The sequence below is a fragment of the Danio rerio genome, chromosome 23 (assembly GCF_052040795.2).
Source record: "Danio rerio strain M-AB ecotype USA chromosome 23, GRCz13ab, whole genome shotgun sequence".
NCBI lineage: Eukaryota > Metazoa > Chordata > Actinopteri > Cypriniformes > Danionidae > Danio > Danio rerio.
Window position 1 is genome coordinate 24,590,665 of NC_141043.1, and position 19,873 is coordinate 24,610,537.

Consider the following 19,873-nt stretch of genomic DNA (forward strand, 5'->3'; position numbering starts at 1 on the left):
ACACTCGCATAACATTAATGTAAGCTTTTTTTTTTTTTAAATTATCTATAAAATGTAAACATTTGAAAATCTCTGAAACATCTCACATCAGGGTGGTAGTTGATGGTAATCATATACCACCATCTATCCTGTTAGGAAACTCACATACTCCTAAATCATGACATTGAGGTAAACATTCCAGGTTAAATAATTAGAGACTTACTTGCTATATAGTAGTGCAACATTAAGTGACATCATTTTATTGGTGCGAAATAGTGAGTCTTTACATCAATCAAAGACCAGTCTTGTAATTAAAGTGAACTGTTTATTATTTTATATATGTGCTTTTTTTTTTGCATTTGCATTTGCAATGACGCTACCTTATGGCCAATAGCCTAGCAAACACTTTAAGCTCTCTATAAGCTGGTATGGAAGTCTATATGTGGTACCAGAAAAAACGTGACAAACTTACATTTTTCTCTTTTGACTTTAGATCTCAAACTTCTGATTTTTTTTCTTACATAATTTTGAGAATTTCTTTCTTCTGTTAAACACAAAGCAAGATATTCTGAGGGGTTTCCCCCCAATATTCTTTAGTACATCTTTAATAACAAACATATGGTCATAAACTCATCATTGTAATTTGTATGAAGTTGGCCTTCCAAGGCATTATTGCCTTTTCCAAAACTTTTTAAACACTATCAGTCTGTAATGAGCTAATCATGTTGTTGATTTGTGCAGTTTATTTATGAACTGATCTCGAGAGGATCATCTGCTTTTGATTGATCATAGCGGGTCCCGCATCAGCTAACACATGATACACCATTCGGATGAATCCTAACTCACTATAAATAACGCTCTTGTTAAAGTAACCCTCGTTCCTCGAGGAGGGGAACAGAAATGCTATAAGTGGATTTAATACACATATGTAGATTTCGTTCAGAAAGCCAATCATCTGAAAGAGTATGTAAATGGGCCAATGAAATGCCAAATAAATTGGCAGCGTCAGCTTGCACACCTGATGCTTGTTGCCATCAATTTAGCATAAGTACAGGGAAAGCAAGAAGACACTAACCTTTTTATGCTGAAGAGACTGATATCTACAGCTAAGGAACATACATTATGGCGATGCAATATAGAATTTCTGTTCCCCTCCTCGGGGAACGAGGGTTACTTTAGTAACCAGAGCGTTTCCCTTCGAATGGGGAACTTCAATGCTATAAGTGGATTTAATCCATGTATGGGGAAATGTCTGGAAAACGCCATAATGACTGCACCTTACCTTCGCCTCCGATGAGAGGATAGCCAGGCATAGCGTAAGCACTCCCGCATCATAGAGAGGCGCGGTCTTCCAATGTGATCCCTGGCCCTTACTTATCCCACTTCAAAGAAGATATATGGATTTAAATATATTTTTCAGGAGCCGCAAGCGTCTAGATTATTTCTAGGAATTTAATACGACAGTATGTTGGGAAAGCATGCAGTTCTGATAGGGAGAAGGCTGCGGAGGCCACCTGCTACCCAATAGGGAGATATGATGGCAGAATATATGGACTAGCCCTGAGAAGGGGGAGTTCGCATATAATAAGAAGGTTAGCGGAGAGGGAAGATACATGTCCGTCTGTGAGGGGGGACTGCACCGAGGCTGAATAAGCATATGGGATCACCTAGTGGGGATCACGCATAGCAGGCACCTATACCCAAAACGTGGACTGAGTGACTCCTCCGCTGAGTCAGTGCTGGGGGCCTCGGAGGAATCTGCAGGGCTCACCTAAGCAAGGATCTTTACTGACAGAGTGAATAAGCGCACGTATTTACGTGTTATGGAGAATGGCGCAGCAAGCATGTTTCAACACCCTAACCGAGTTGTTTCCTCAATCACCATGGGTTATCTAATACCCTTGAGGAAACCGACTCCACTTGCAGATCGTAAAACCTTGCAAATGTATTAGGTGTCTCCCCGCCCGCAGCTCTACAGATGTCTGTTAGAGAGGCGCCGCATACACGCACCCAAGAGGATGCGATGCTCCAAGTGGAGTACGCACGCACTCCTGGGGGACATGGCTCACCCTGGCTCTGGTAAGCGAGGGAGATGGCATCCACTATCCAGTGGGCCAGCCTCTGTTTCGATACGGCACTTCCCTGCTGTTGACCGTCATAACAGACAAAGAGCTGCTCAGATGATCTAAAGCTCTGAGTGCGGTCCAGATAAATTTGCAAAGCGCAAACTGGACAAAGTAAAGAAAGAGCTGGGTCTGCCTCCTCCGGGGGCAGCACTTGCAGGCTCACCACCTGGTCTAAAAACGATGAGGTAGGAACCTTGGGCACATATCCCGGGCAGGGTCTCAGGAGAACGTGAGAGTAAGCCAGCCCGAATTCCAGGCACGAGTCACTGACCGAAAATGCCTGCAGGTCCCTGACCCTCTTAATCGATGCCAACGCGACCAGCAGAGCTGTCTTCAGGGACAGAAATCTTAATGATACTGAGTAAAGTGGTTCGAAGGGATCTGTATGCAGGCTCGTGAGATTGATGGCGAGATCCTAAGAGGGCATGAGAGGGGGGTGGGGTGGGGTGGATTAATTCGCCTAACGCCTCTGAGGAACCGGATGATGAGGTTATGCCTTCCCACGGTGCCGCCAGCCACCGTGTCATAATGAGTGGAGATGGCAGCCACATAAACCTTTAGTGTGGAGGGCGACAGCCTGCTCTCCAGCTTCTCTTGGAGGAAAGAAAGCACAATGCTGATCTGGCAATTTCGGGGGTCTTTTCTTCGAGAGGCGCACCATTCAGTGAATAAACTCCACTTCAGGGCGTAGGCGCGCGAGGTGCGGCGAGGGCAAATACCCCTCATGCGGTTGATATATGCCACTGTCGCCATGCTGTCCGTCCTGACCAGCATGTGCTGCTGCTCCAGCACCGGAAAAAAAACGGTGGAGAGCGAGGAACAATGCCAACAGCTCCAGGCGATTGATATGCCAATGCAACTGGGTCCCTTTCTACAGGCCCGCAGCTGCATGCCCGCAACACACAGCCCCGCAGCCAGTGCTGGAAGCATCTGTTGAAACAACAACATGACTGGATTCCTTTCCTAGGGCACTCTGGCCTGCAGGAACGAGGGGTCATTCCAAGGGCTGAGGGCCAAGCAACACAGCGCAGTAACAGTGACTCGGTGTGCGCGCGTGTGCCATGCGCGTCTGGGGACTCGATCGTGAAGCCAGTGCTGAAGTGGTCTCATATGGAGTAATCCGAGCGGCGTGACAGCGGCTGCAGATGCCATATGCCCCAGGAGCCTCTGAAATAATTTCAGTGGGACCACTATTTTGCTGTCGAACTCTCTCAGACAGTTCAGGATTAGCTGAGCCCTTTCCGGAGAGGCGCGCTGTCATGATGACCAAGTCCAGCTCCAGCCCAAGAAAAGAGATCCTCTGCACGGGGGCAAGTTTGCTCTTTTCTTGGTTGACCTGAAACCCCCACAGGTTCAGGTGCCGGAGCACCTTGTCTCTGTGCATAATCCATTGCTCCCAAGAGTGGGCTAAAATCAGCCAGTCAGCCGATATAATTGAGTATACAGATGCCCGCGAGCCGAAGGGGCGGTAAGGCACCCTCCGCGAGCTTGGTGAAGACCCGCGTAGACAGAGAGAGCCTGTTGGGGAGGACTTTGTATTGCCAGGCTCGACTTTCAAACGCAAACCGCAGACACTGACGGTGGCGTGAAAGAATGGAGACATGGAAGTACGTGTCCTTTAGGTCTATCGCTGCAGACCAATCCTGAGGTCGAACGCACCGGAAGATGCGCATCTGCGTGAGGATTCTAAACAGCAGCTTGTGCATACAGTGGTTCAAAGCGTGCAGATCAAGGATTGGCCGTGACCCACCGCTCTATTTGGGCACGATGAAGTACGGGCTGTAAAAACCGCTCTCCATCTCGGCTGGAGGGACCAGCTTGATTGCATCCTGGCTGGCCCGCGCTAACCAGGAAGGCAGAGCTCTCGCTAATGGATAAATGCGGGGGCGGGGCAGCTCTCCTATGCGGGTGCCTTCGGCAAGGAGCAGCAGATATGGATGGCTTGGCGGGCGGAGCGGGCTTACGGTCCCGCCTATAGGTGACATTACCCATCGCATCAGACTGCTCTCTCGCTGTCTTAAATTCCTGGGTGAATTCACCTACGGTGTCGCCAAACAGGCTCCTGGACCACTAATGTGGATATTTTCCTCCCCAACGCACACGCAGCGGACTTAGTCATCCGAAGAGTATAGTCGGTTGCGGTGCGGAGCTCGTGAAGCAAGCTTGGGTCGGACCCACACTCGTGCAGCTAGGCGAGCGCCCGCGATTGAAATCACTGGTCGGTGGCCATAGCGTGCAAGGCGGAAGCAGCCTGGCCTGCAGCATTGTAAGCTCTGGCTCCGAGGGAGGCAGATAACCTACAGGCTTTGGACGGGAGACGAGGCGGACCCCGCCAAGAAGAGTTGCCACACGGACAAAGATTGTTCACTATGGCGCGCTCGACCTGAGGAATCGCTCCATACCCCCTGGCTGCTCCACCGTCAAGAGTGGTGAGGGCGGAGGACAGAAAAAGGTTGACTGCGCGAGCCTATTGTGCACCTCCGGGAAAAAGGGGATGAGAGGCTTCGAAGGCTTGGCCCTCTTGTCCTCTACATAGCACCAATCAAGTCAGTCTGGCTGTGGAGCTGGGGGATAAACCATCTCCAACCCCACGGCCGAAGCAACCCAGGAAAGCACGGCTAACATGTCCGTTTCAGGATCCATTTTGACATCGCTCACCTGCCCCGAGGGGGCGAGCAGGTCTGGATCCTCGTCGGACAATGAAAGCCCACCCTCCAATCCAGCAGTGGATGTCTGGTCCTCTGTGTCATCGAACGTAAGGGCTACCATCTGGTTATTTGGATCGCTTCCTCCGCTCAAAGCTTTGATGGAGCGCTTGGAGGAGCGTGAGGTCCGCGGGCCCAGAGACGACGGATAATCTCCCACTGGAACCTTCAGACCTGCCCGAGTGCCCGCTGCAGTGCAGGGGATAGCTGGGGTGGTTCGCCCTTTTGCAAGGGCTTGCCGCGATCCTAACTGTGCAACAGACATGGCATCACAATGACAACATGAACTGCCCGCAAGCACCGCATTAACATGCTGGACCCCCAGACATGCGACGCAGTGCTCGTGCCTATCATCCGGGGACAGAAAACCACCGCATCTAGAAACGCACAGTCAGAGCGCCGGACGTGTAGGACGTGCTCCACGACTGTGTTGCTCTTTTAGTGAAATTTGCAACTTTATACGCACCACTCTGGAGGACTGAACCCAAAGAACGCCAGGCAAGGGAGAAGCCCAGCTCAACCGTCTGCCGCTGCGTGTACACACTCTGGATAGGGAGACCACTCTCATTCACTCGAAATCGCTGAATATCAGCAGGAGGAACCCTCATCGACTCTTTCAGAAGGCTGTAGAAGTCTCTGAAGCGAAAAGGTTAGTGTCATCTTGCTTTCCCTGTGTTTATATGCTAAATTGAATGTAACAATTAGCATTAGGTGCGCAAGCTGACGCTGATAATTCATTTGGCATTTCATTGGCCTGTTTACATACTCTTTCATATGATTGGCTTTCTGAACGAAATCCCCATACGTGGATTAAATCCACTTACAGCATTGAAGTTCCCCAACTGAAGGGGAACCAGAGTTTCTGCATGATCCCCCTGTGCTTGCGTAGGTTTTTCCTGGGTTCCTCCCACTATCCAAACCATACAATATCAATAAATTTGACAAATCCAAAGTGGCATCATAGAAAATTCTCTTCGTCAGCTATCTGTCATAGCAACTCCTAACTCATTAACCATACTAAGAAGGGGAGTTTCTCGAGATCTACCTAAGCTCAAACTCCCCTCTCGCCCTTCCAATGAGAGGAGGGTATTGAGGATATTCTGAGCTCAGGGCTTTCTCCCTGGACAACATGCCAAACTCGCTTTATAATTAATCATTAGCTAAGTGTTAACGAGAAAATCCTATATTTTGATGATGATTTATAGGATGGCACCCACTTAACATTTTAGACAGTGTAACCGTTTATTTACCTCAAAGAAATTAGTTACGCATATTGAGCATGATTTAAAAATCACAATGTACATAAATCCATTTTAACCAATAGGTTTTATTCATGAAGTTTTACAAGTATTAAGTTCAGTAATGATAAAAAAAAATATTTCACCCATATTGTCATTTTTTTCTTGTTTTTTTAAGTCGATACTTGCATTTAATATGCTTTCTATGAATATTGCCCACATGTCAATTTGTTGTAGACATTAAATGTCTTTGACCCTTACTCATAATACTTGAGTAAAGTCAAACAAAGTCACAATGAAATCATGACAAGTTGTCTACCATTTTCTGACATGCAGCCAGTGGAACAAATTACCAAAAATAACAAATAAGGTAATCAAAAGTAAAGATAATTGGAAAAAGCCTACACATTATAACGGATGTCTCTCTAATATTACAAAAAACTTTGAAATAAAGAATCATGCACACAGATTAATGGTTCACAAATTTAGAAAGTAGGGTGAACTTTTACTTAGGAGATGAAAACATACAATGAAAGAAAAACAACAGCACCAAATACCAATTTACATTAACTTTTATTTAATATTAAGAAAACAAAATAACATTTAAGAAAATCAAAACATGAGTTGGAATTCCAGTTCCTGGAAACACGCTGCCTAAACCAATGAACATTTCTTTTAAGTACACAATTTAAAACTGCGGTTTGCATACAACATAACACACATGAGCTTGTCACTCACCCACAAACAGTGGATGGACTCTTGCATGGACTTTCAGATGATGAAAAAAAAAAATGTGATCACAGTTTAAGCCCAGGTGAACAAAGAAATGGCACAGTATTTTATAAAATGATGCTCTGTAAAGACACTGTGGTCCCAGATTACAGGACAATCCTACTCTTCTCAACATCAAGTCCAAAAAGTTTCCAAAACATGCTAACATCAACACGTGAGAACAGCATTTCTGTAGTTTACAATACAAGCGATGAACATTAATGACTTACATTTCTAGAAAAGGGAGAATGAATTGAATAAAAATCTCACAGCTGATGTCTCATTTGCATTGTAGGAGTTGATAATACTTCCCTGATCAGATTAACAGGAGTCTGTCTTTTAAATATGGATGAAGGGAGGGGGGAGAGGGGCAAAAAAAATCCAGGAACAACTTACTGATTAGCTATATGGCGTGGAAAATGACGCTTTTATATTTGATGATAATGATATAACGGAGATGGAAGTGATGTTCAGAAGAATGAAGTGCCCCATAATGCATGAGTTGTCCTAGGACTAACTGAACTTCTTCAGCCTGAATCACCTCACTTAGAAAGGCACAAGAATGGAGTGAGTTTGTCATCTTTTAGTTAACCACTAGCCCATTGATAGTCTGCATTAAAACGATTTAGCACCAGTTTGTTTTGTTTTTTGGAAGAGCAGACACGGATCTCACAGTCATCGTTATGGAAAAACAAACAAACAAAACAATAAGTGATAAACTTCCATTAGGAATGTATAAGTAAAAGGAAAGGATCCAGTGGAATCCGAGTGCTTTGAGCGGCTGCTGGCTGTATTGTGAAATTAAAACATTTAGCATCTGAAACGCCACGGCCTACGCAGATCAGTTAACGCAACTTCAAAACTTTCATCCGACACGTGGCTTGTCTCTCAAAAAAAAGTAAATTGATGTCCAAAATATATAGGAAAAATAAACAATCCCATCCCAACCATACTGTGATTACCCAGGTGACCTATCGAGCAGAGGATTTCCTTTCAAAAAGCCCCTGGAGGAAATGAGCGGGGTCACATCAGAGAGTGCGTGGATTGTATTCAGGCAGCTTCTTCAGCTTCTCCTTCTCTTGCTCTGTGTCTTGCCGAGCAATAACCAGGGAGTGCGAATAGCCCATCACCACCTTAAAAAAAAAATTCACAGTTTTCAGTTGCAGAGTTATATATTTTACATGTAGGTTAGGTAGCTGAATGAATTCTAGAAAAGGCACAAGTCATGTTTGAACAGAAGAACTCACCTGCTCGGAATACACGCCATCCAGAGTTTTGACCTCTTGGGCAGTGGTGGATGACTTGGGTTTGTTGTCACCATAGCCCTATAAACAAAAACAGACAAAAAAAAAAAAAAAAAAAAAAAAAAAAAAACACACAATTCGCATGTGAGAAGCTTATTGTAACAATTACAAAGTATTTATTTACACAAAAACAGTGTTTTGCCAAAATGTGATGCGAAATGTTTGTCTTTTTGTCTAGAGACTTCCCATCTCATTCACTTGCAATAAACAATGCTAAATCATTTAAAAAGCTTGCTATTCTGCTTGATGTTGCAAACTGATATTTTCTTTTTTTCTGCATTATTTTTCTTTATTTTTATGTATAGTCATGAACACATTTTTTGTAGAGCGAGTAGTTTGATCATTTTCTAATTTTATTATTCTCAGTCATTTCTCCAATAGCCAACTGAATCGGAAGTTCTTAAACATAAATTGCAAAGACTTTTGCACTTCAGCATTGCAAAATGAGGGCAATAATGTGGATTATTAAATATATAGTACTAAATTTTTCCTTTTGATAACTTTTTAATGAAGGCAAAATTGGTCTGGTTAAAGAGATTTGTAAAGACATAAGCAGATGCACCTGTATAATATTAATACATATTGTTTTATTTAAACATCTTTACACACATGATTACAGTCACATGATTATTTTCAGCCCTTTAAGTAGTCCCTTTAAGCTACTGATGTTCTGGGACATGTTATGAGAACGTATTAATATTATCGTGGAAAGTGAGATAAACATTTCCCAGGCTTCCTTGATGAATATAAAGATTAAACAAACAGCATTTATTTGAGTAGAGTATACATTGATAATGTGAAAAAAAAGATGTTACCACTTTAAGGGTGTAAAAATTTATCGTTTCTTCGGTGCACTGCAATGCAGACACAGACAATTCGATATCGGTTCAGTAATAGACCATAACCTGTTATTATGTATTGACATCAATTATCGCATATGCGCAATGTCATGGTAGAATACTATGGCGAGGGAAGCGAGTGCAAGTAAAAGTAATTAAAACGTAGAAACGGTACAATCCACACCTTGTTTGTTGGACACTCAGTCACTGACACTGAAGTTACAGCAGTAGCCTCTATTTCACTGCAGTGGAGAAAAGTAAACTCCATTTCTCTCTCTCTCTCAATGTGGACCTTTGACTTCCTGGTGTGAAGTATCATGGACTAGCTGTCATCACAGCATCAATTTAACAGTCACTTTTCAGTGAACAGCGCCACGGCCAATCGCAACCAATCATAGGCATTTAACAACTTGCTCGATAACGTTCAATAAGCAAGCGGATGATATTTACATTTGTTTATTTGCTATAAATGCTCATGTTGTTCTATGCATGTACTTGAATTTTCTTTGATACATTCAAAAAGAGTGTTTTCTTTGATCAGGTAAAATTAAAGGTATATTTCATATATCTGACTGTTTGTATCAAAGGACAAGATTGTATTACAAATACATATAAATGTATTATAATGTATTTATAAATTATACATTAATACAATAACTTTTGTGATGAAGTAAAATATAAAATTGTGTATGGAAAGCATCACCAACGCACCAACATATTGAATTGAACAAAATCGATGACATGATAATCGTAACCAAACCGTGAGACCTGTGTAGGTTCATACCTCTAACAAATCTCATGAATTCTTGCTGAATAAAAGCAAATCATTCATTAAAGCTTCACAAAACCCTGGAGTACTTTGGGATTTTAACAGATTTGTGTGAGATGAGCATTAGTTAAGAATGTTAGCACCTGTTAGCTTTAATTGTGGAAAAAAAATGTGGATATTTTTGAGCTTTTGTCAACTATCTCAGCTTCCGGGTGTAAAAGGATTTTTGGGGCGGGATCAAAAATCAACGACGGAGCGCTGAACTGCAAATGCAAAGATGACGCGTCAGTTTCTCATTATTATTCATAGCGTAGATGTCTTATCCTATGAGAAGAGCCTGCTGCTTAATTATTCATGATAGCACATGCTTTCTAAATACAAGGCAGACCTGCCAAGCCCAAGCTATGAGACACGGACCCACGGCACACAGTATTTAGCTGTTCATGAAGGCTCGTATGTGTTTGTTTCCACGATCCATGGGTTTTGTTGCATGTTTTTCCCCGCGATCCTGTCAGGGCCGACACAGCAAAGCGGTTTATGTCCATCAAGCATTTTTGTCGGGAGAGCAGTACGAGAGTTGGAGAATGGCGGACGTTGTCTTTTATCAGGAGTTCGTTCACATTTAGACACATTGCCATGCTGCTGTGTTTGCCTAAATCCTCTAGATTACCAACAGGTTTAATGGTTAAAATAGAAAGGTCAAAAGACCTGCTGCATTGAGTCTGCATTCAGACCCGGGGATTGAGGGAAAAGTCCTCATTTATAATGTTTATATGAACACGATTATCTTTATAATGATATAAACTGTGGTTATCTGTATATGAAATTATGAATAACAAATGTAGCAGGACATTAAATTACTGTTTATTTCTTTGCATTTAAACTTAGTAAACTACAAAAGCATGCATCTCCTAACGGTTTGTCTCTCATTTTGTGAGCTAACTGACAACAGTTGTTCGCTCCCCTTCTTTTCCCCTGCTGGCCACGCCCACTCTTGCCCTTCCATGCTATTATCATGCATCTTTTGAAAAAATTCTGAGGTAAACTTGAAAGGAAAGTGGAGGGTGTCATGACCCTTTAATAATAAAAAAAACCATCAAACTAGTCATGATTTAGACAGAAAAGATAATCTTACCAGCTCTCCGAATGTGGGTGATGGTCCCCAGCTAATAGTGCTGTCGTCAGCTGCTACGATAATACTGCTCTTCCTGTGAGGATGTAGAGAAAACATCCAATCAACATTTTTTACAAACAATTCAAAATGTCTCATAACACACTCAGAGCCTGCTTTACCCACCCACAGGCCAAACTGCGAATCTTCCATCCGCACAGGTCCTGTACAGCTTTAGGGTACATGGTGGACTCACGGGACGTGTTTGTCACGCCCCAGAAAAACAGGCCGCCTGAGAAAAGAGAAGCAGCATTAACCACAAACACACAATGGATATTAGAGATGTCCTTTTTTCAGTGCAGAATCTGATGCTTACCCATTTCACTCAAAGCAAAGGAACACTGATATCCACAGTATATCTGAGTTGCACCACGGCCTGGGAAGTCAAACAGCTTGACTAACCGTGGGACCATTTCATCTTTCTGTTCAGCATGGCCTAGACGTCCATAACCACCAAATCCCCACGAAAACACACGCTTTTGAGAATCCAACACCAGCTGTAGAGGCAACAGTATAAATGAGTCTCAATTCATCCATGTTTGACAAGCTCCACCAGTCTTGCTACTCACCGTGTGATTAGCGCCACATGCTACATCCCGGGCCACAACATTGGGCACAGGAAGCACTTGGCCATCCTTGGTCTTCTCAATAAAAATGGCCACCCGTCTAGGGATCAGCTCACAGTCGAATTCAATGCGCTGGGCACGAGCAATGAACTTTCCATCAGAGTTATGCCCTTTTAAATAAAGAACACAATGAATGTGAATTATCCAAACAGATGCATTTCATAACTATTTTAGCTAAGTGATGGCACTTGCTTACCAAGTTGTCCATATTCTGGGCAGCCAAAAGAGTATAGATTCCCCTTGCAGTCCACGATCATACTGAACTCTGCTCCACAGGCCACTTTGACTATTGGCTGCCCGTTGTACTGGATCTGTAGGCAAATTAAGGCAGATGTTTTTTAGAGCATACAAACAACAAGTAATATGTTCAAGTAAAGCACCCTTGAGTAAGGACCATTTACACCAGGTTATTAATGCCTAGTTCACACTAGAGGATTTTAAGCCTGATTTGAGCCCGATTTGGAAGTTAACAAGCTCGCCGACAGATCGTGCTGTGATCGGGAAGAAATCTGCGGGTGCTCAGCGCTCGCCGCTCTTTATGTGTGAACTACTGAACAACGCATCAACGAGGCTCGCTGACGCGGCGCCGACACCTCGCAGACGGAAATCCAACATTCAGCATGCTAAATATTCCAGAGCAGTCGGTCGACTCGACCCCACGTGTGGTCAGATCTAGTGACGAGCTGCAGCCAATGAGAGAGCATATCAGCATGAGCTGAATGCCTGTGTGTTCAGGAGCTCAGCAGAAACATCTGTGATTGGTCAGAATGGGCATCGGTGCACTCGCTTCATTCTGCGTTAGCACAGACATGAGAGTAGTATATATTAACAGTGGAACTAGAATTCTGTAACTATTAGAATTACCATACTGCTCATTCTGACCGTTCTCATATAAAACGCCATATTGTCACAACATGTTTACATTCAAAGCTTCTATTGAGATATTAAAATTAAGCTTTGAATGTCTGGCATCATATTGAATGACACCATTACCCTAAAAATATAATTTTTTTTGGTAATACAGCCTATAAATATGTAGTTAAGATACTAAAAGACTTAAAGGTCTTGGCTTTCATTTTCACTTTCAAACAGGAGCTATTTCACTGCACAGAATATGCTGTTTTGAAAGATATCTGAAGTAAATTGATGTTTTTGCTATCAGAAAGTTTTGTTTATGTTAGCAGGAAGTTGCCAGGCAAGAAAATGCACACATATTTAAAGTCACAGCGAAAAGTATCAGACATGCATGCAGTCATTTTGACCAATATGGTAATTAAGGCAGAAATGCTCAGTTCTTTACTGTTTTGTAATAAAAAAATAACAATATCAGAAAGAAATACACTGATAGTTAGAAAACGGCAGGGTGTTATAAATATGTTAGTTTTATTTCAAAGAGTTATAAAATTACAAAAATTAAAAACTCTCTGTGTATCTAACCACTCGAACCTTGCAGATGAGTGATTAATCCGCTCATAAATCAGCTGATTTGACGATGTTTTTAAATGCTTTCTCCAAAGCTTAAAAAGCTGTCAGTGATGTAATCAGCACACAAGCAGCCAATAGTGTTCAGCTTTTCTGACGACTCCTCCCTCAAATTTTCATTGGCTGTGGTTTGGTAGCTTGAATGAGCTGATGGGGAATGAGATGTTGTCAGATCATGTAGTGTGTGACCCCCCTCTTGTGGATCGTTCACGGAGTGTTGCGTAGTGTGAACACCACAGAGATTAAAAGACACAAAGTCAAGTCATGTAGTGTGAACAGCACAGCGATCTGCTGATGTTTAAAATCCTGTAGAGTGAACTAGGCTTAAAGGAACCCTATAAGACTTGTATATATAACATTACAGTTGAATACAACTTAACTCGCGTCTTACTGTAAACCAAGAAAGACTAAAATTATAATCGTGTTTCTAATCTAATTATTTGTCCTAAATGGTCAATAAATGGTATAAAGTGTTTAACTTGTTAACCACTTTTATGGGTAAATGCAATCTGATTGCGTTTTGTAGCATAGACAATCATCAAAATGCATACTTTGCCTTTTGCTCCCTAATGTGAAATTTGTGGCTGTGAAGATGAAGATAGGGACTAGATCAGTACAAAACGTTAATACCAGATGGAAGTAAACCCTAATGGCTTGTGAAATGCACTAGTGTTAAAACCACCGTACTTGGTAGGTATGGTGTATGCCAGATTGTAGCTAGTCGCTCAACATGTTTTAAACTTGACGTGTATGGCCCATTAAACAGTATATGTTTAGTCTGGATCCTGTTCTAGCTCCATGGAATATTGCTGTGTCACAAGATGACAACAAGTGTTGGGCTGTGAAATTAATTGAAATCGCGATTTGAAACATTGCAATTATCTAATCACAAGGCAACAATATAAAATATATACATGTATTATTTAATTTCCCCTGCCCAGAGAAAATGTGTGACTGCCGTCTGTGTGTGATGATTTTACTAGCCAATAAAGTGAGCACACTTTCATCAAGCCCAATCAGAAACGAGAAAATACAACAACCAGTATCTAAAAAAGCACCACAGCACCACATTGCTTCTCTGTATGAGAAGTATCTTGCTAAAAAGTCAACTAAAAGTATTGCCAGTTACATTTAATCTAGTAGCTCTATCTACCTTATTCGAGTTCAAATTGTTTACACAAAGGTAGGGTCATTTTATTTGTGTTTACTATTTGCTCTAGAGAGAAAATAAGTGTTTAATTTCTGAATATTTTAAAATACATTTGAATTAATATTTACGTTAATATCATCTTTTCAGTTCCTTTTTTTAACTAACACTCACTGCATTTATATTTATATTCACTGCTTTATATATATATATATATATATATATATATATATATATATATATATATATATATATATATATATATAAAAATCACAATTAGATATTTTCCCTAAATCTCACAGCCCTTTTTACATATATAAATGTAAGCTTTATATAAGAAATAATAGGCAATTACCACAGGGTCCTAAAGTGGACCCGATTCCAGAGGGGACTTGTTTTGTCAACACACTATCAATGTATTATTACAATGAGTTTGTGTTTTGGCTTTGTATGAAATAAAATCACTTCCTGTGTTGATGTTCCTCTTGGACAAGAGACAGTTGTAAATCAATCATTGTTCTGGGGTAAGTCTAGTTCCACCTTTTTGGTATCTGTTATTGAACCTTACAAAAGGGTCCCAAAAAGTGGTACAGTACAGAAATATTTATTATCTGTACCACTCAGTGGAAAGGAGGCATAGGTTTAACTGAGAGAGAGTCTTACTGTAGCTGGGCTGAGCACTGCATCAGTCTGATTCCCCTGGCCTAGCTGCCCCAGTTTGTTTTCTCCAAAGGTGTAGACAGTACCATTTTCTGTCAGTCAAAGCATAAAGAATGCCACAATGTAGTTATTTTATTAAGACAATGTAATGATTATAATTAAGCAATTATAGAAAACATACTTGACATTTGGCAAATGGTAGCCTACCTGTTAAAGCCAAGGTGTGGTTTCTACCACAAGCAGCTGCAACAATCACTTCCTCCCCCAGGCCCTCAATCAGTTTCGGGGCCTCCAATCGTTTAGTGTCTCCATGACCCAGCTGTCCTTTATCATTACGACCTGAGTCATTCAAATGAGTATTTTAATGCATGAAGTTTATTTATTTCAAGTAGTAAAAAAAATGCCAATAGCCATGATGTGATGGCAAGTTAAGGTCTTTAATAAAACAGGAAATAAACAGGTTCACTCACCCCAGCTCCAGAGTTTGCCTTCTGTGGTGATGATGAGACTGTGGGCAGCGCAGGGTCCAGACACCACACAACTAACCTGAACATCACTGAGGCATCCATAGCGATGTGGACCCCACAGATTCTGACCAAGGTTCCTGAAAGCAGCTACAAAAAAAAAATAATAATAAATAAAAAACTAAGAAACACAAATACTTAAAACCTGATATACGAATAACTGGCTGCAACCCACACACTTCCTCATTTATATTTTAAGCGTGAAGTCAGTCTTTGCACCTGGTTGTTTATTCTTAGGTTTTCTGTACAAAAATTTTTCACTTGTAAAAGCTTCACTGACCCTCAAACCTTTGAAGAGTATATAAAAATACCTTAAATATCAGTATCAGAGATATCAGTGTTGCCAGATTGGGTGGTTTCCCTTACAACTGGATGGTTTTGAATTTGATTTTGAGGGCAAAACATGGCATTGGCAAAATTAGGGCAGGTTTAAAATGTGAATTTTATTTGCAACTTATCTAATAAAACATAACTGTGTGCTCCTACTCCATTCAGTTAGTAGTGACAAGTGCATAGCACAATGTGGACCCATGCGCAAGAGGAGGTGAAGAAAGGTTGTATCAAAATCTGACTTCCCTTCTCATGCATGCGCATCATGCAGCACCGGCAGCTAAACTCACAGCGATTTATCATGACAGTTTTATCAATCATTTTCCCCACAATTGACAGCGTGAACAAACATAGAAGCATTGTCTGATTGGCATAATTATGTTAAAAATAATTAAAAACTGTAAAAGGGACGAATGTATACCATATTTCGAATAGGCTGGTGGGTAAGAGGGGGTAGTGTTTCGATGTGATCCGGTTATGTTGTGGTTCTGTAATTGCTGGTTAGTTGCTGTATGGTTAAAAAATATGACAGGTAAAATAACTAGGTTAATTTTAAAATTAAATAAAATATTACTCTAATATTGTGGGTTTTATTTTTTTATTTTTTTGCGTTTAGGCGGGTTTTGGACAGTTTTTGGCTGGAAAAAAACAGCTATATCTGGCAAAACTGATCCGTATCTATACATTTTTACGAGAATGCTTTTGTTTTTATTGCTATGGTTCTATGAGGACATGAACAAAAACTTGCCATTTAAAAATAAAAAAGTTGTAAATTGTTTAGTAATCTTAAATGAATAGTTCTGCTAAAAATTATCATTCTGTCATTGACAGGAGGCTAAGTAAATGCTCCAAACCGGTTTGAAATCCTTCTTCTGTTGAACATAAGGGAGGTTGTACTGAAAAATGTTAGAAGAAAAAAAAAGGAATTGACCTCCATCGTACAAACAAAAAAGCTTTGGATGTCAATGGCTGTTTTCTTGCTGTTCTGCAGAATTTTTTTTTTTTGTGTTCAACAGGAGAAAGAAATTCATATAACTTAAGAACCACCTCAGCTGGAGGAAATTGAGAGGAAAATCTGTCTCTTTATTACTAAATTTGAATTTCTTGGTTAAAAAAAAAAAACCTTTAAGTGCAACAATGAAATAAAACAAGTTCATTGGTTGGGTAGAATTATGGCCAACATACTTTAAAAAAAAAAAAATAATACAAAATGGAAGTAAAAAAAAGCACTTCTATTAGCACAGGTCTACATTACCCACTCTACCTCAATTTGTAAGCACTGAGGATGAAAGAACTTATTTCCTTTAAATCTTAATAAACTTAAACAACCAGGACGTCCCATTAGCCATCAGAGGCCAGGAACAGCACTAAACTACTTGAGAGAAAACAAAACCGATTTGTAAGTCGCTTTAGATAAATGCGTCTGCTAAATGACTAAATGTAAACTAAAATCTGGTGTCTCAGTGTCCCATTAAAAGATTAACACAGATGACTTACTCGGACAAAACTGCTTTACTAACGTCTCCCAAAATAAAATCTAACATGGATATCTCTGGCTCAAATGTGAACATACCTTGCTGTTTTGGCACTTCTTTTCTGCCAATCAGGTCCCAGTTGGTGGCCCCAAAAATGAGCAGCTGACCTTTAACCTTGGGAACCTCGAGTTTCTGCACAACAGGGGAAAAAAATAAATGAATCTACGAGCAATCAAATAATATAATTCTTAAACTACTTGTAAAATAAATTAATAAGTTTAAAGACATAAAATAATTAGATTTTTTAAAACTTTATGGATCTATCATCAATAAAAAGACAAGACACAACTATTGTAACCAAAAAGCATTTTGTTTTTAGATCAGTGGCAATGCGTACATTAAATTTTGAACATATTCTCTCTATATTATTAGGATTTTTTAAAGTAGAGTTTTAGTACACAAACTAATATATACAAGAAGCATCCTTACAATCTTCTCCTTCACATCATCAGCGACAGTGACCGGTTGCAAACCCGCTTTAGCTGCTGGTTTTCCAGGTTTCTTTGTGTTTTCCTGTTCATAGTCATCAAACTCATCATCACTACTGAACTCTCTTTCCTTTTTCTTTCCACCTCCTCTTTTCCTCTTCAATCCACCGTTCCCAGACACATCTGTCACCTTCTTGCGTGGCATATTCCAAATCCTACAAAAAAAACAAAATAAAAGTAGTAAGCATGCAGTGTACAGTACAGATCATAATGTGACAGAAAGAAGAATCAAACGAGCCGAAAACACTCGAATGAAGAAACAGTCCGATTCATTTCTCCTTCTGGTCCAAATTCCCAATTATCTCACAGCTAAAGAAACCTTAAGAAAACACAAACATCTGCGCTCATTAGTATTTCTGCGTATTTATCTAAAAATATAATCATAAAGCGTCATGAAAGCAGATGTCCTGTGCTATGCTAACAGACTAGCAATGCTGCAACAAAAGAATCAGTAGCAACGCGTCTGTCTCACTCAGTCTCCATTTGTTTCTTTGTTATGTTTTATAACGCAGCCGCCGGTTAGCCAACTAGCACCGCTGTGCTTCAACCAAACTAGTAACTAAACTATTCCATTACCCACGTGTTATATATCTGCCCTGTCCCGTTAAATCAGCCCAAGCCGTAAACTTAGTTCATTCGAAAGACATAACGTTTACAGATGTGTACGATGCAGACGTAGCCGTGTTAGCATGCTACACTGCATTTGCATCCGAAGCCGCATTCATAAACATCGTGAATATCATAACTTACCTGAGTTAAACTTTCCTCTTTATACTTTAAATACAAATATTAAAGTTGTAGGAGTATAAATGTGTCAAGTTAAGAGGCTGCGGCTTGGTCTGTTGTGCTGGAAGATGCGGTTATTATATAAGTAGATTTCCTGATTCAGATGCTCTACTTATGTCTGTCCGTCTTCCTCGTTTTTTTGATTGATTCGGAACAAAAGACTCGCAGCCTCGCGATCAAACCACGTGGGTGCAGCGCACACTCAGGGCTTTACACCGCACACATCTGTCTGGACCGATCGCTTAATTTCACATTTAAGATGTAAAAAACCGCACAATTAACAGGATTATAATGTCATTAAGCGTAGAAACTCGCAAAAACTTATCTAACTAAAAGATCGCAAGTTTACCTGTGTTATGATGGGATCGACACGTTGGATGTTAAGCGTAAGAGGTATTTTTCCTCTGTGTATTCCTTAAGTAAATTTAGGTCCAAATGTACAGTTTAAGCACTCATGTAACTTTCATGGCAGTGAGCGTGTAGTCCACAAAACAAACACACGAGGATGAGATTCAGAGCTGAGAGAACTACAAATTTCGAGCTGGACAAACGAGACGTAATAGCGCCCTCTGCTGAGTTGGAGGACATGCATTTTGTCCATTGTGAGATGCGTATTTTGACCGGTTTTGACGTTTTTGTGAGTTTCATCAAAGAGCATAAAAATATTTCAATATATCTATCTACTTCAGTCTTCATAATCATCTGTTTTGCTTATACATGGAAAGTGGTGTCCGTTTGATTGAAAGAAACTGGTAATTGTGTACATGGAGTTTTCTTTGTTACTAATATGGTAAGTGTGAGGATTGATGATGGCTGGTGTTCTGCCGATTTGTCCTACCTTGTCAGATTGTCCTACCTCCACTTCAAAAATTATTATGCTACCCATCAGATTTTGCTACCAGTGTAAATTTTAATGTGAAGAAGAGTGATATGAAGCTGTAATATTGCCCTACCTAATCTCTAACTCAACCCACAGAACCACTTTAACTGTTGGTTAAATCTGATGGGTAGGACAAAATGTCAGAACACCAGTATTCTGTCTATTACTTGTCACATTGTCCTACCTCCCCTTGAAAATGTTTTGTGCTACCCATCAGATTATGCCACCAGTGTAAATTTTAATGTGGAGCATGCTGTATTATCACTCTAACCTACCTAAATCATTAACCCCAACCCCAGAACCATTCAAATACAGTGTTGCTAGCATAATCTGATGGGTATGATATGTCTGCATGGACAGCAGTAATCAGTTGATTTGTCGTACCTTGTCATATTGTTCTACTATCTCCCCTTCAAAAAGTATTATGCTACCCATCAGATTTTATTACCTGCAAATTTTAATGTGGACTACTGAGTGTGATATAAAGCTGTAATATCGCTCTAACCTACCTAA

The 19,873-nt window shown here is 40.7% G+C and overlaps 2 protein-coding genes and 1 long non-coding RNA gene across 14 annotated transcripts in view; 2 read left to right on the forward strand and 1 right to left on the reverse strand.

Annotated features, from left to right (window-relative positions):
- The first annotated feature begins 498 nt into the window (after positions 1 to 498).
- On the forward strand, positions 499 to 5,459 carry LOC147838196 (uncharacterized). Its single transcript, XR_015523579.1, has 3 exons — positions 499 to 847; positions 1,159 to 2,216; positions 2,667 to 5,459. It is a non-coding gene; the product is annotated as an uncharacterized LOC147838196 (long non-coding RNA).
- A 1,143-nt stretch (positions 5,460 to 6,602) lies between these two features.
- On the reverse strand, positions 6,603 to 18,981 carry rcc2 (regulator of chromosome condensation 2). 3 transcript variants are annotated; one of them, XM_087305467.1, is made up of 13 exons: positions 18,445 to 18,981; positions 17,636 to 17,849; positions 17,245 to 17,338; positions 15,288 to 15,431; positions 15,025 to 15,156; positions 14,821 to 14,909; positions 11,725 to 11,839; positions 11,472 to 11,638; positions 11,219 to 11,399; positions 11,029 to 11,134; positions 10,867 to 10,939; positions 8,067 to 8,144; positions 6,603 to 7,952 (listed from the first exon to the last, which is right to left on the reverse strand). In XM_087305467.1, exons 2-13 carry the CDS (start codon positions 17,837 to 17,839, stop codon positions 7,848 to 7,850), a joined length of 1,488 nt encoding a protein of 495 aa, XP_087161593.1. In that variant the 5' UTR covers positions 17,840 to 17,849; positions 18,445 to 18,981; the 3' UTR covers positions 6,603 to 7,847.
- The window catches only part of arhgef10lb (Rho guanine nucleotide exchange factor 10 like b), a 101,255-nt gene continuing 100,040 nt past the window's right edge, over positions 18,659 to 19,873 (forward strand). For 5 of the 10 annotated variants that reach the window (XM_087307076.1, XM_087307087.1, XM_087307056.1 and 2 more), the window contains exon 1: positions 18,659 to 19,270. The gene's annotated coding sequence lies outside the window, so the exon portion shown is untranslated. The remainder of the gene's footprint in view (positions 19,271 to 19,873) is intronic. The other 5 variants (XM_087307078.1, XM_087307088.1, XM_087307075.1 and 2 more) reach the window with 2 other exon arrangements.